Genomic DNA, 15,225 nt, shown 5'->3' on the forward strand with positions numbered 1-15,225 from the left:
AGGTAGATTAGTATTTTCTGGAATTAGTGTAGTGTAATGTAGTGTAGTAGTGTAGAGTAGCATGCTTCTGAGTAAAGAACGAAGGTTTAGGTTGGTCTTTAGCCAGATGTAACTATCAAGTTCTGCTGGTTTGAAATGAAGACATGTTTTTAGTATAGTTGAAATCCTAATTTGGTTAAAACCCCTATCTCTTGCCCCCAAAGGTCCATATTTTGTGCAGGGCACATATATCCTAAGTATCAATTGGTGCGTTGTGTGAGGAAGCATTTCTCTACCATTGATATTAAGGCATTTTCCTCTTTGTTCTCAGGGGTGGACATTGATCCTATGACGCATGCCCGGAAGAAACAGCTCTTGCTTCTGAAACACTCAGCTGGTTTTGCTGGCCAAGCTTTGTCACCGATTGACGGTGAGAGAATGGATAGGACTGAGGCAGAGGGCAGCAAGCATGGAAATGGCACTGAAGGGCAGAACTGCCAGACTAGATTTGCCAGCACAACTAAAAGCAGGAATTTGCAGGAACTCCGAAAGACATATCCCTTGAGGAAACGCCTCAGCTCCTCTGTGGACAAAAAAACCTGCTCTGTGCTACTCACAAGGCTAGAGGATGTAGCTGGATCACTGTCGGAGGAGACTCCAAGTGGGATGAAAAGAGGTCTTTCCAGTTGCATAGATGACTTCAGACCTTCCTGCCTTCCAGAACAAGTTCAGGTAGCGGGAGCAGGGAAACAAGACTCTTCTATAGGCAAATGCCAGATATCATGCCTTGGGGCTGAGGAGGAAGGGCACAATGCCTGCCTCTCGGAGCCCAGAAAACGAAGGCTAGCCTCCCTGAATGCTGAGGCGGTGAACAACCTGCTCTTTGAACGGGATGACAACTTATTATCTGGCAGGCGTTTTCGAAAAGATTCCCCCCAAATCAGTGGGATTTGTTGCACTAATAGTATATGTTGCAAAGCTCAGGGCCCATGGCCCTTGACGGAAAAACGAACCACTAAAACGGTGAAGGGAAAGAACCAGACTAAATCAAGTCAGAAGTGTGCTCCTTACAACCAGTCCCTGGATGGTGTCTTTGAAGGGAAAAGACGGGAGGACAAGGGAATTTCCTACCATCCTGCCCCAAAGAGATTGGCCAGTCTCAATGCTGCAGCTTTTCTGAAACTGACCCATGAGAAAGACCAACCATTAAAGCCCAGAAGTAAATCAACTGGAGAAAGCAAGATGGAAGGACACAGTTCCAAATCAAAACTCAAGTGGGCCAAAGTCAATGGAAAAAATTGTGTTAAATCCAAAAAGGAAATATCCTCTGTCAAAACAGAGGGTCAGCGTAGCTGGCAAGGAATCCCTGAGGGTGCATTTAGAAAAGTAGGTCATCAGGATTCTCCTAGAATCTATGGGAAAACAGAATCCATCAGTTACAAACCATTGCCTAACTCTTCTGAAGGCACAGAGGGTTTCTACCACAGACTGCCTTTGCTAATGGGTGGGCAAGCTTCCATGAAGCCTGAATATGGAAGACCTGGAGAGAAATCTCCTACCCCCAAGCAGGAATTTCATCAGCCTTCCTTCCCAGTACCTCAGTTCCATCCTTTGCCTGTGCCAGGCAATCATCCAGATTGTGGCTGTCTCTTTGAATCGTCTGACTTGACGCCATTGAATGGATTTTATGTTTATTATGGCCAAAGCGGATACAATAGTTATACTCATTGCTCGATATATCCGAAGGATGAGTTGTCGCAGGCAACGGGTTGTGAGGGGCTTTTGGTATCTCCAGGTTCCTTACCGTCTGACCCCTCGTTTCAGCCATTTCATTGGTGTAGCTCTCCATATTGTTGTGGAGAGGGACCAGCAATTAACAGCTTCAGCCTTTGTGGAGTTATGCATGTACCAGAAAGCAGAATTGGTAGTGTGCATACAGGGCGGAATGGCTACCCTTATAAGATGCCTTTTGCAGCAGGTAAGTCTGTAACCACCTCCTTTTGTTAAAAATGCTAATATTTACGGCAATGAGTCTTTGAACAAAGTTATTTATTTCCTTGTTGCTGGTTGATGGTATGCTTACATTGCCTGAATGATTGGATGCTGGGATACTGTGCTGGCCTTCAGCTTCTTTGTACCTGAAGTAAAAAATCCATGTGGGTTAGCTCATTTTTATTCAGAGGCAAAGGTAGAGGTTGGAATCAGAAGAGCTCCCCCCATGGAATCTCATGCCAAAAGATGTCAGTTGCATCTTCTTGGTTGCACATAGCCCAGTTGCTCCTTTCAGAGATCTTCTGTGCTGTATCAGGTTTGCACGTGAGATGTTTCTTACAAACACGTCTCCATTTGATGCTTATATTCACCCCATCAGTAAAAGGCTGGCAAAACTTGCTGGTTGCTAATATTGAGATTCCACTTAAGGTTTGGATAATTCAGCTGTAAGTTGAGTAGTCTAAAATATAAAACGCTTCAGTTAATGGGATGTCTTGTTCGAGTTGTGATCCATACCTAGTGTTTGGCCTGTACTTGGTTTCCTCAAGCAGGCACCAAAGGCAGAAAAAAGGCAGAAGTTGCAAAAGAATGCAAGAAGTAGGATAGCACAAGGGAAATAGCACTGCTTGACTTTCCTATATTTCTCTGTTTCTGACTAAAGCTGTGAGCATGACATGGCTAATTAATGTTACTCGTAATATAATATGGATAGAGATACTCATTGGATGAGTAGTGTACTGTTTTTCCCAACCTGGCACTGTGCAGCTAGGGTGAGATTGGCTAGGAATTTGGGGAATTACAGTCCTAACAGCTCTGGAAGTTGACAGATTGAGGAGGCTACTGTAGAAGGAAGGAAGATGTGGATGCTTAGAATGTGGGATTTTTCAGTCTTTTCTATCCTTCTCAATAGGGAGCCCTTAATGGCAGATACTTCCTGGGAATTCTCAGAATTGATGATCCAATATCTGGAGAGCACCATGTGTGGGAAGACTGGCCTATTCAAACAAATCAGTTAATTTAAATCCGGAAGAGCAACCTTTTTGTTGCTGGGGTTGGCACTATTGATTGATTTTGTGTTATTTTTAGCGGTCAGAGGCTACAGGGGTGGGTGAGGTAGGGATGTCACAATGTCACATAAACGGGTAAGATAATTTCTTCCAGTTTTTTTTTTTTTAATCTGTGGGAGGGTCTAATTCTTTAAAATGTACTTAAACCTCTCTGAAGGCTTACCACATTTCTTTATGTTTGTATTTCTTACCGAAAACTGCACTACCAGTTTTGGGTGATTTGCCCCACATTTCTGCAATATAATGCTGGGGATTCTGGTATTTGTGGGCCATGTATAGCTCACAGGTTACCTTTCCCTGAGCTAAATAGTTCTCCAAATATAAATATCTCATTCTACAACAGTGGCACCCGCTGTGCAGACTTTTACAAGGAAGATTTGCTGTCCGTCAGCGCTAGACACGATCAGTTTAAACATGACTGCTTAGTTTTCCTTTCAACATTCATTCAACTTCCTTAACTCCACTAAAAAAAAGTCTTTTATTTCTACATATCTCATGTCATGGTTCAGCTGCCTTCAGTAACTACATGCTGTCAGCCACAGTGGAAGGAACATCCCTGTTCCCTTTCTGTGCACAACTCTGCAGCAGTCAGACTGCTGAATATATGGCCAGGAACTACTGCTAAAGTCAAATACTCTTTCCAGTTCGGATTGTTACCTTTATTAATGCTCATTGGAAAGGCTTAAGTTGTATAGCCGACACAGCATAAGCTCCCTTTTCAAGAATGCCTGCACATTCAGTGTCAGGTTTCTACTTTGAGGGCTTCTCTTGGCAAGTGCTTACACTGCTCGTGCTAGCACGGAAATAAATGCATAGTGCATATATTGACCCTTTGTTTTTCCAATTTGTGATCATTTTGGCTTTGCAAGCTGGCCTATCCCAACACTCGAAAGAAGCAACAGAAATGCTATTCAGGGAAGCATTTTGTTCTCATTGTTTAAGTGAGCAGGGGTGGGTATCTAGGAAACTTAACACTTTTCCTTAATCCCTGCCAAAGTTTAGGGCCTCCAAAATTGATTCTGGCACCCAGGAATTCTTGAAATGTATTCCCAGTACATTAAACCTCCTAAGGGTGCCATTTCTGGACTGTTTGTAAAAAACATCATGCTACAGCAAAAAAGGCTGGGCAGGATTCCAATGTGGCCATTCATTGGTCTACAAAGTTCCCTTTTCTTTTTGGTTAAAGAAGGGCAGTCACATGACTAAGTGGTGAACATATTGGGCACTTGTATCTGTTGTTCCTGAACTGTAAGATGCTGCAAGATGTGTTCCAATATAAAGCTAAAATATAAGGTACCTTGTTTTTAGTTGGACATGGTGAGAAAGAAATTATAGTTAATTTTTAGCAACAAGCTACAACTTAAATCCATGGCTTGCCCTTGAATTGCAAATCCTGGGCTGCATTAATAGTCACTTTTGTTATGTTTGAACTCAGAATTCTGGCTCATTTCCATTGGTATATTATTATTATTATTATTATTATTATTATTATTATTATTATTATTTCCCTGTTGGTGACAGAAATGGGGGGGAAATGGGAATTGGCCAAACAAGCCATAATTATTTTTTTGGCCTGCAAATCTGACCTTTTCTGCCTTTTAAGCAAACCATAGTCAACACAAATCTTGACTTAATATGTGTGTGAATGTAGTACCCCATATCCTCTTTTTCTTTTTTGTGTACTAAGAAGCAAATTGCTTGTTTACAAAAAAGAAACAGGAAAGAATGACGAGGAAGCCTTAAAAATAAATACACAGATGTTACTAGCCCAGCTACCCACACATACTTAACGTAAGTGAAAAAGAAGAAAACTTCTTTGAAAGCTTCTCTTGTGTGTGCTCCTCTTCACAGATTGCTAAGCAAGTAGTCATTTTCAAGTCTCAATTACAGATTATGGCTGGGATCTAAGGATTCTTGCTTGAAGAGCCTATTTCAGCTGTTTCCAACCTGCTGTGGTCCAAAGAGCTTGTTCTTCAACTCTCAGAATTCACAGGGGTCATTGAAGTTGAAGTCCAGCAGACCATGAGGGCACCAGGTTGGAGAAAGTTAGTCAGAGGCTTCTTCAAATGTAGGGATTATATAATTTTTCAGATTGCTTAGGTATCACTAGATACTAGGTACCTAGGTCCCTTCAATTTGAAGAGCAGATTTTGAAGGATCTCTTAGAACCTCGTGAGAATGAGAGGCATTCTCATTACTCAGAACACATGATCTGTAAAGTCTTTAGAGTAGAATCTAATGTTCTTAAATAATGGTAATCAGAGCAGATGGCCATGTCTAGATAATCTTGGCAGATCTTGAGAAAGCTAACCAGATTCAGTCCTTGTTAGTTCTTGGATAAGGGACCACCAGTTAATCTCAGGACTGTAAATTAGTCTTTTAAATTTTAAGAAAATCCAGAAAGAAGACAATGGCAAACCAGTGCCATATTGTTACCACAAAAGCAGCATGAATGTCTCCGTGTAGTCACTGAGAGTTGAGTTGAACTCAAGGGAGATTTTATCTTTAGTGTCAAATAAAATAAAAGGCTCCAGTGCTGTTTTGTCCACTTGTTCCTCTTGACTCCCTGTACTCAGGTCTTCTCAGCTGGCCTGCTCTGCCTTCAGCTGGAATTGCTCTTGGTTGAATTTAAATTCCATTTACACACACCTTTTACAGGATGGCCTTTTATGTTCTTGTAACTTTCTGAGATCAACCCCTTTCATTTCTTATTCAGTACTGATTTTTATACACCTCAAAATATATTTATTTATAATGAATATGAATTTATTTATAATAAATATAAGTGCCAGTTTGGTGTAGTGGTTAAGGCACCAGGCTAGAAACTGGGTGACTGAGGTCTAGTCCTGCCTTAGGCATGAAATCAGCTGGACAACTCTCTTAGCCCTAGGAAGAAGACAGTGGCAAACCATTTCCAGGAATCTTGCCAAGAAAACTGCAGGGACTTTTCTAGGCAATCACCAGGATTCAAGATTGGCTCAAAAGCACCTCCCTGCCACCTCCCAACCCTGAATATATCTTAGCTACAACTTTCAAAGAATTCTTCTAAGTATTTTATAATGCTTTCAGTATTGACATGCTTCCTATTTTACTCCCCTCAGCCAAAAAAAGATTGTTTACTTTTTTAAAAAGTTCATAACCCTGCCAAACTACATTAGAATTGCTTTCTGTCATATCGTAACAATTCCTTTAAACATTAAAATAATCTAACTTCCCTGCCCAGCACCCTTCCCCACCAAAAAAGTAAATCTCAACCAAGTGCAAGACTGGTGATAATTATTGAGTAAAATCATGTTCTCTATTAGATGGGAGATAAATGTCTTTGTTTTTCAGTTGCTTGGTAGAATCATAAGCATTTACATTACCAACTTTAAACTAAGGAATATAAGAAGCTATCTTATCCTGAGCCAAGCTATTAATCCATCTAGCTATGGTCCACATGACTAGTAGTGGGGCTCCAGAGTTTCAGATAGAAGTTTCTGAGTAGAATCTGAGTATCTGATTAGAATCTGAGTAGAAATGCTGGGATTACAAACATTTCAGCAACTGAACTCTTTCCCATTTAGAGCCAACTTATCCGCAATACATTAGGCTAGAAACCTTTTTATTTTTTACAGCCTTCCTGTGATGTGACAGAGAGGCAGGTCTTTTCACTGATAACAGAAAAGCTTGGAAGTGGCTGTTTGTACAACCAGCCTGAATCTCTATCAGTCTTGGAACCAACTATTATAACCCCTAGAGTCTATCCAAATTTATTGCCAAATTGTAGATTTTAAGGGGAAAGAGTTATTAAATGCATGGTGAGTAATCATATTTGCTGTATTTAACTAATTTAAAGTTAAATTCAACTTAGTTAGTTTTTGTTCAGCCCTATTTTTTAGAGTGTGGCCTCAGCCCAAAAGCATCTGAAAATATGCTATGCACTTGCAGAGTAAAGGCATTTGGGTAGAAAGGCTAAGGAAGGTGTTAGAGAAGAGCCTACTGTGCCATAGGAGAACAGTAGACTGACTTCTATAGAGCCAAATTCATATGTAATCCTATTCAAAAAACACTTGTGATGTCTGTATAAGTGGGTTCCAGCGATGTGTTATTTTACCTCTTTTGTTGCTTGTGTATAGAATCCTAATCCCAACTATTTAACTTCTCACTTCTCTTATTTGCTATGTTGGAAAATTCCATACCAGTATCTCCAGTATAAACGCTACAGGACTATAAAATTCTAATAACTGTTATTTAGACAATTAGTTGATAAAGAGGTATAATTTCTTCCCCTCAAAATGGCAGGTACCTCTGTGGACATCATTTTCTGGCTGTGTGCAACCATGCTGTGAGAACAATTTTAAGATTGCAGGAAAGGATAACTAATTCAATTAAACTGCTGGAGGATTTAAAGCAATGTTTAAACTAGGACTGTGGGACAAAATGGGTATTATGACTTATTCATTTTGCAGAAGGATGCTGCCATTCAAAAAGCAGCATATGAATAAAGACTGTGTGACTAAACATCTGTTATTTATCTGCGGATTTATAGATTTCCCAAAATCCTGTCTTGCACTGAAGAGTTAATGGCCATATAATTCATTTGTAAAATTAAAAGAGTGTTAGCTCTACAGATTAGGCAGTGCTGTGCTGCATTTCAGAGACTTGGTTGGCTGTAGCTTAGTATTCAGAACTGAGAAGATCATGTTTAATGTTCTGAATAATGTGGAGGCATGTTTGTAGCCTATTCAGTGAATCCTTTCCTAGACAGAAGATGAACTTGCTAAATGAAGAAGAGTGGTGTCATTCTTTCCATCATAGCGCAAAAGGTTCAAGTGGTAGTTGAGTGATTTGTGCAGACCAGAGATACTGGTCTCTCTGTTTATCAATCATTGGAAGCCCTGCCTCCAGCTTCCTACAACTAGTAGCTGGGGAAATTCCATCTGAGTTGGATCACAAGCAGAAAGTGATCCCCTCACTTTCCCTCCCTGAATTATGGGTCCTTCTAGCAACAAACCAGTTTGAAGTTGTGACAGAAACCTGTGTATTTTTCACAAGCACCTTTTTCCTAGTATTACACATTGTCCTACATACTGTTTCCTACTTGTTACAAACTGGTATTTTTGCACAGTGGGTTTTGTTCTACAGACAAATTCAAATTCACTTGAAAGTTTGACAGGTGCAGATTGGGTAAGTTCATCTAAAAATGTTGACTGAATCCATTTCCCCTTCATCTGTATTTGAGATATATGAAGTACCCCTTTCTTAGCTCTCTATAGACCATTCCCTGGCTTGAGATATTATGTAGGCTTTGGGGATTACAATTTTTAGCATAACAAGGGAGAGCCTGCTCAGTCCAGGAACTTGAGAGGATCCCGGAATGGTGTTTGCACCTCTAACAGTTGGATCACTAAATGTTCTTGTCATATTTATTGGCTGCCCTTATTTGTGCAACTGTGGCAGCAGTATTATTATTTGTTAATGCTGCTCCCCCTATGGACAGAGTAATAGTTTCATGGCCTTCTGTCTCAGTAAAACATCTCAGACATGCTATGCTCTTTAGATCAAAATCAGTGGCAATATTCTTTTTTTTTTTTAAGTTGTCAGGATTTCAGGGATTTTCTGTGTTCGTAGCAGAGGCCTGGTTTTGTCACGGCTTGCGTGTCAATGAGCTTCCTCACTTTCTAGAGGTTACATGAGGCATTATTGATTTTTATGAGTAGTAATATCTTTGCTCATGTGGAAATATTTTATACTTCAGGGTGAAGGGTGCTTCTTGTGGAATTGGTCAGGTGTAAGCCACTTTCTATCCATGCTGATTCTTGCCATTCAGAATCTTTGCGTTAAGATGCATAATTCTTATTCTAAAGATACCTGAAGTAGTTTGCAGACTTCAGGCCACTATAAGTTCTTGAAAATCATGGCCAATGTCAAGCATGAAGTTTTACTTTAACTGTTTAAGTGAAGATATCCTTCATTAGCACTGCATCAGCAACTATTTCCTCAGCAGCTGCTAAACAATAGGGCTGTGCAGTGATCCAGATTTGAAAGAAAATGGTGATTCAGAGTTCACATAGAGGTGCATGTCCCACTTATTGGCATCTCCTTAAGTCAAACATGTCTCTTCCTAAGTTGCATGAGCACAGGAAAAGAAGCCATTATTTTAAACAGGTGCAACAGGTGAGACGTGTAACTTCATGTACAGTCCAAATCACCTTTTCCCCTTTAAATCCAGATCTCTGCACAGCCCTACTGAACTGTTTTGATTCCCAGTTCCATCGTTCCCCTGCTCTCATTTTTCTTGAGATGCTGAAACTATTTGATTATTCTTACAATCATGCATACTGTCAGGAAGAAAATTGGAAGACTTATCCCAGTGTTAATTAAACAGAAATATGGCCCAGCCATTTCACTGGTGTGGCAGGAATTGACGGCATGCTCTATAGTGGTGTGTAAAATGTTTCAATTTGAAACACTCCATTTTGAATTCAAAACTCTTCTTTCAAGTTAAAATCTTTTTTTTTTTTTTTTTGCTTTTGAAACAAGGTATTTTAGTCATTTTGGAGGTGTTTTGAAACACCTTGTTTTGATACTTGTAATCTGAGACAGAGTGTTTCAGAAAGATTTGAATTTAAAACATTTTACACACCTCTAATGATTTGTATTTCAAAAACTTACGGATTTTATGAATGATTGACAGTCTGAATAAGACATTTTCAAACAAATCTATTTGCTCCTAGTTGCAGACTTTTTGTGGAGGAGGAAGATATGGAGATATAGAAAGCATAATATTTTCTCAGATGTGAAATATGGGCTAATAATTCCCTCAGGGACTCGTGAAACATGGGCAATAACTGTGTAGGTACTAGGGAGGTGAGCACCAGACACTTTTGATAAGTACAGTACATAGGAAGGTTTAATCAAAACTGCTTATGCATTTTTTTCTTTTTCCTATTCATCAGTTGTAGCATTAGAACTGCAAATAAGTTTTTATTTTGTGAAGGAGAAATTCAAGGAAAATGATGTCTTGATTCTCAAGACTGCAGATAAGATCTGATCATTTGGTATAGTTATAGATGTCATGTGTTTTGTATACTAAGAATGCTAAGTTAATTGTGAGGTTGGAAGCAGACTGAGCAAGAACACCTCATATTTCATATGGCCAAAAGATTACTTTAATGTCCGTTCTGGTAATTCTCAAGCATAACACCTGAGTTCAAGCAATAATATGGTCATTGCTAAATGGTGCTTTGCAATCTTTCTCTTGGGAACTGTGCCAGCAATCATGAAAGATTGAGTCTTGCTCTGAAAAGCAAAATCTTATATTACTTGTTCACCTCTTGCTCATCTTGTAGATAGCTGCAAGTCCCTGGACCAGCTGAGCCTCACAATCCCAGTGGCAGGACATCCCGTTTCACCTGCCCATCCTCTCTCAGGATGTCCGGTACCCAGTGTGCCACCCGCTGCAGAACCTGTTCCTCACTTACAAACGCCAAACTCAGAGCCCCAGACTATGGCCCGTGAATGCCCACAGAGCTCCAAACCACCCAGCGGCTCTAAATCTGGCCTCCGGAATTCTACTAGCTGCTTGCACGTGTCTGACAGCAAAACAGTTGGAAGTCACCTGCATCCCAAGCAGCAACGCATCAACCGGAGGAGAGCCACAAATGGCTGGATACCCATTGGAGCGGCATCTGAGAAGGCCGTCTATGTTGTGGTAAGCATTCTGCAAATGATTTTTCTGTTAGCAGGCAGAGCCAAGAATGAAATTAAAAAATAAAGAAGCAGTGTAAGGTAAAGAAGGAAAGCAGTTTAGGTAAAGAAGCAAACAAATTAGGTTGCACCATCATTGCAATCCAAGTCTTAGCTATCTGAGATCTGGTTTGCAACAGGACCAGAATGCCTTGTAGCAGTTTCTCAGGAAAGATAGCAAGGCAAAGAGGCTAGTCATTAGCTTGCCTTTGAATTGAAATTCTTGCTCTGATAATTTTTAAAGTATACTTTCTTTGAGAAATATATTGGAATACTTCTCTAGAAGATATTTAAATGACCTTTTTTAAAAAGATCAGAAAAAAATAATAGATTCGTTAAAAATGAAATTAAACTGGAAGTCTAGAGATTATGTATTTGAACAGGAGAAATAAATATTAGGTGGTGAAATAAAGTATACTACACTTGCTCTTAAGGAAGTGTCTCTTTCTGAGTGCTGTTCACAACCAAGTCTTTAAACATTAGCCGTCTTCTCTAGGCAAAAGTATAACAGTCCTAATATTGGAACTTCCTAAGTTTTGGTGATTGTCCGCAATTAATCTTTACAAAAAGAATTAGTGCAAGACACAGGTGAGCAACTTCTGAAAGGCTTCAGAAGGCCGCTTGCTGATGTGACCAGAAAAAAATGGATATTTTTTCCAACTGTTTGTTTGTTTGCTTTGTGGGTTGTATAGATAGGAATGGAGAATGCAGAATGGAAAAATGGCCCTTTTTAAACTAGTTTTTGGGGGTTTGGGAAATTTAAAAGTAAGAATGGGAGCTGGAGGCAAATTGTTCTCATCCTTTAAATCCTCCAAAAATCTGAAAAACATCCTAATATTGCACCACTAGTATTCAGCCATTTTGCCACCAAACTTGACATTGGAGATATATTCAAGCTCTAACTCAGGCTCACCATGGCCTAAGATATGTTAGTTGCAATCCCCTAAATAATTGACCATTTGATGCACTTTAATGGAGTCCTATAGTCTGCCACTAGAGGCAAGTGCTTCTCTACAGTAAAACCCTGTAGAACAAGGTATTCCTTAAAATCACTTAGAGGTAGTCCTCGACTTATGACAGCAAATTGGGACTGGAATTTCCATCGCTAAGCAATGCAGTCATAAAGTGCAATCAAATTACTTAACCGCAAACCCTGCAGTCCCAGTTGCGTCATTAGCTTAATCCTGCAGTCGTTAGGCAAGGCAGCTTCCTTCCGGCTTCCCACAACCAAAGTCAGTGGGGAAGCTGGCAGGAAATTGCAAATCCCAAGCCAGCAGGTAGGTAAGTGGCTGCTTCTGGGTGGGGAGTGAGCAAGGGGGTGTGTGGAGAAAGGTTGGGGGGGTGCGAGAGGGCATGTGAGAGGCGTGATGCAGGTCAGGGAGGATGCATGAGGGTGCACAGCAGGTGCAGGTGGGGGAAGGTGTGCAAGGGTGCGTGAGTGGGGGAGACTTACCCCAATGACTTGTGACCTTCCCAGCCAGCTTCCCCATTGACTTTCTGGGGAAGCCAGCAGAGAAGGTCACAAATAGTGATCACATGATCACAGGGCATTCCAACCAGTCGTAAGTGCAAGCTGGTTGCCAAGCGCCCAGATCGCGATCACGTGACCACAGGGGTGCTGAGATGGCTGGAACTCTGAGGACCAGTCAAAACCACCATTCATTCAGCGCCATCATAACTTCAAACGGTCGCTGAACGAACAGTTGTAGGCCAAGGACTACCTGTATTCAGTGTGCTTTCTATTTATGTTTCTTTCTTTCTTCTGAAATTCATCCCTTGCAGTCTTTTTTCAATTCAGATTCTCTTCATTTGCAGACTTTAGTTGTGAGAATTGCTGGTAAGTAACAGGTGACCTCTAGGCTCATCTAAGCTCCCTATGGGCAGGTTTACAATATACAATCAGGTTATAATTATTACTGGGATCATATTAGAATGAAATCATCCCAATGTGGAAGAAAGACTTCTACCTCCTTAAAAAGAGTTCACATTCCAGTAATAACATTACCATTCTTGTTAAATATTCTTGTTTTTGGCACCTCGTGGCCAGTTTTTATACATTATAGTGCTATAGATGTGGCTGGATTATTGGGTGCTTTGGTATCCAACTTCTGTCAGTAAATGCCAGGTCTGCACAGAATAAGACTGCATCTGTTCATAACATGGTAGTAGATGAATGCACCGGTCAGGCCACAGTAATAAGCTGTGAGGCTTTTGTCCAGTCGCTGTCCCAGGCAGTTTCTTGGTTTTCTGAAAAGTTGAGGGAAGTGAAGTGACTGAAAAGATGCTTAGAGTGACTGTAGCAGAAAACCAGAAACCACAACCAAACTTTGGTAAAATCTCATGTTTGAGTCCACACAGTGGCAATAAAAACAGCAAAGCGTCAGTTCTTCTCTGCAATTATGATGTCTGTTGATTCTGCCCATCAGCCGTGTTCAGAGTGATCCAGAATCTTTTAGGAAAGGATGGGTGGAACAAAACCTCTGCAGACACACTGGATGAATTTGAGAGTTTCCTTGCAGATAAAATAACTTGTATCTGCTCTGGTTTGGATGCCGGATGGGGAGAGTCCATTTCAGAGAGCGAGGCATTGTTTGGCGTTGCTACTTGGGATACATTTGATATCATGGAGCCCAAGGAAGTAGACTGAGTCCTCTGTAATCTGAAATCTGCCTCCTACAGGCTGAATCCATGTCCCTCCTGGCTTATTTGAATGGCTTAGGGAGATGTAAGCAACTGGCTCCAGGAGATCATTTCAGGGAAAGCATAATGCCACCTGCCTTAAAGAAGGTGGTAGTACATTCTCTCCTGTTCAGACAGCTCTTACTCAGTTTCTGATCTCTTTCCTTGTGCAAGAGTGTGGTGGGAAATCAACAAGAGATTCCTAGATGAAATGGATTATCTGGATTCTTTCCATCAGGATTCATACCTGATCATGGGACAGAAATGGCATTGGTTGAAGAGGCTGATGATCTCTGCTGGAACTTCAGTGGTGGGGAGTGTACCCCTCCTGGTCTATTAGATGTCTCATCAGTGTTTTATACCAGTGCCTGCCTGGAGGCTATGTGGGAGTGATTTGGAGAAAGTGTCATTGACATAAATCTTAAGACAAATGTCTTTCAGGATACTTCCTCCAGTTTGAGACTGAACCCCTTCCAGGATTTGATTCTTACTTTGAGCATCATTTTTACTCCAGATCTTATTGCTTTGAATACCAGGATTGGTAGCTTACAAATAGATATATTTCTTACAGATTTCTTTCAGCAATTCCATTTTATTTTGTGGCCACACCATTGTAAACATTCTAAAAACTTATTTTCAGAGGAATTCTAAAAGCACAGGAAATAAAGTATAACATACTTTTTTCTGGTAACACATGGAACATATTAGAAATGTACAATAGCAGTGAGAGAGGGAAAACTGCTATCTATGGATAAATCTATATAAAAGTGTGCATTTAAGTACATAATATTGCTAGAATTGGTATCAATTTTTCCATTTTGAAATTTCTAAATATAACACACATTTCTGTACAGATCTTTACTTTGTGTGTGGGCAAAGATATATAATAGCACAAAAATATATGGGAATATCCACATATGTCCACACATAAGATGTGTGGTTTACAGTGCCTACAGCGGGACAAATATCTGACAGCAATTCTCACATGGCAAAACATATGTTTCAATGCACAGCTTGTGAACTTGCTTTAGGGATTTAAAAAGTATACTGGGCATTGTCCTTTTAACTTTTAACATCTTTGCAGCCAAGAGCAATTCAGTATCAGTGGACACCCAATATTGATTTCTACACCAGAGAAGTTAAAATGGATTCTTTTAATGGGGGCATTAGCCCTGCAGTCTCCCACAGAGCCAGGCATGAAGAAGCTCACCTTTTGCTCAGCCTTTGTCCTTAAAATGAATCTGAACTACGTAAAGTGACTTGAATATTTCTTCTTCTCTGGTTTAGTAATCATTACCTTTCATTTGAGCAGCATGTTTTGCTTCTGAAATTAACCCGCTGGGAAGAGAGATGCATCCTGCTGTTTTGTATGATCCGTCTTCTCCACAGACTCTTTAGCAGTAAAGACGCACACCCTTTTTTGGCAGGAAGCTGTCTACTTGGCGTAGGTGGATTAGTGGAGGCTGCTGGTGTCTGTTTCTCAGTATTGTTTTTGCAGACTCACTCCTTTTCTTGGCGCTCTCTCTTGTCAATATTTGTAGAATGAGCCAGAACCAGCTGTTCGTAAGAGCTACCAGGCTGTGGAGAGAGATGGAGAAATCATTCGGGTTCGGGATACAGTTCTTCTGAAATCAGGGCCAAGGAAGAAATCAATGCCTTATGTGGCTAAGATATCTGCCCTGTGGGAAGACCCCAAAACAGGTATTAAGCACAAAACCTATGTCCCTTGTACAGGCTGTCAAGGTGAGATGGCCAGCTGTATGATGGATGTTAGCTA

General features: G+C 40.5%; 1 protein-coding gene across 2 annotated transcripts in view; it reads left to right on the forward strand.

The window, feature by feature from the left end:
* BAHD1 (bromo adjacent homology domain containing 1) overlaps positions 1-15,225 on the forward strand; it is a 67,601-nt gene that overhangs the window by 32,641 nt on the left and 19,735 nt on the right. For both annotated transcript variants that reach the window (XM_088145458.1, XM_088145459.1), the window contains exons 2-4: positions 311-1,957; positions 10,373-10,734; positions 14,990-15,149. In XM_088145458.1, the coding sequence (XP_088001584.1) occupies positions 328-1,957; positions 10,373-10,734; positions 14,990-15,149 (2,152 nt within the window). In that variant the 5' untranslated portion in view covers positions 311-327. The remainder of the gene's footprint in view (positions 1-310; positions 1,958-10,372; positions 10,735-14,989; positions 15,150-15,225) is intronic.

Source organism: Python bivittatus, unplaced genomic scaffold (assembly GCF_059951505.1).
Source record: "Python bivittatus isolate LINGU-HERP-01145 unplaced genomic scaffold, Pbiv_v1 ctg000480_np1212, whole genome shotgun sequence".
Taxonomy (NCBI): domain Eukaryota; kingdom Metazoa; phylum Chordata; class Lepidosauria; order Squamata; family Pythonidae; genus Python; species Python bivittatus.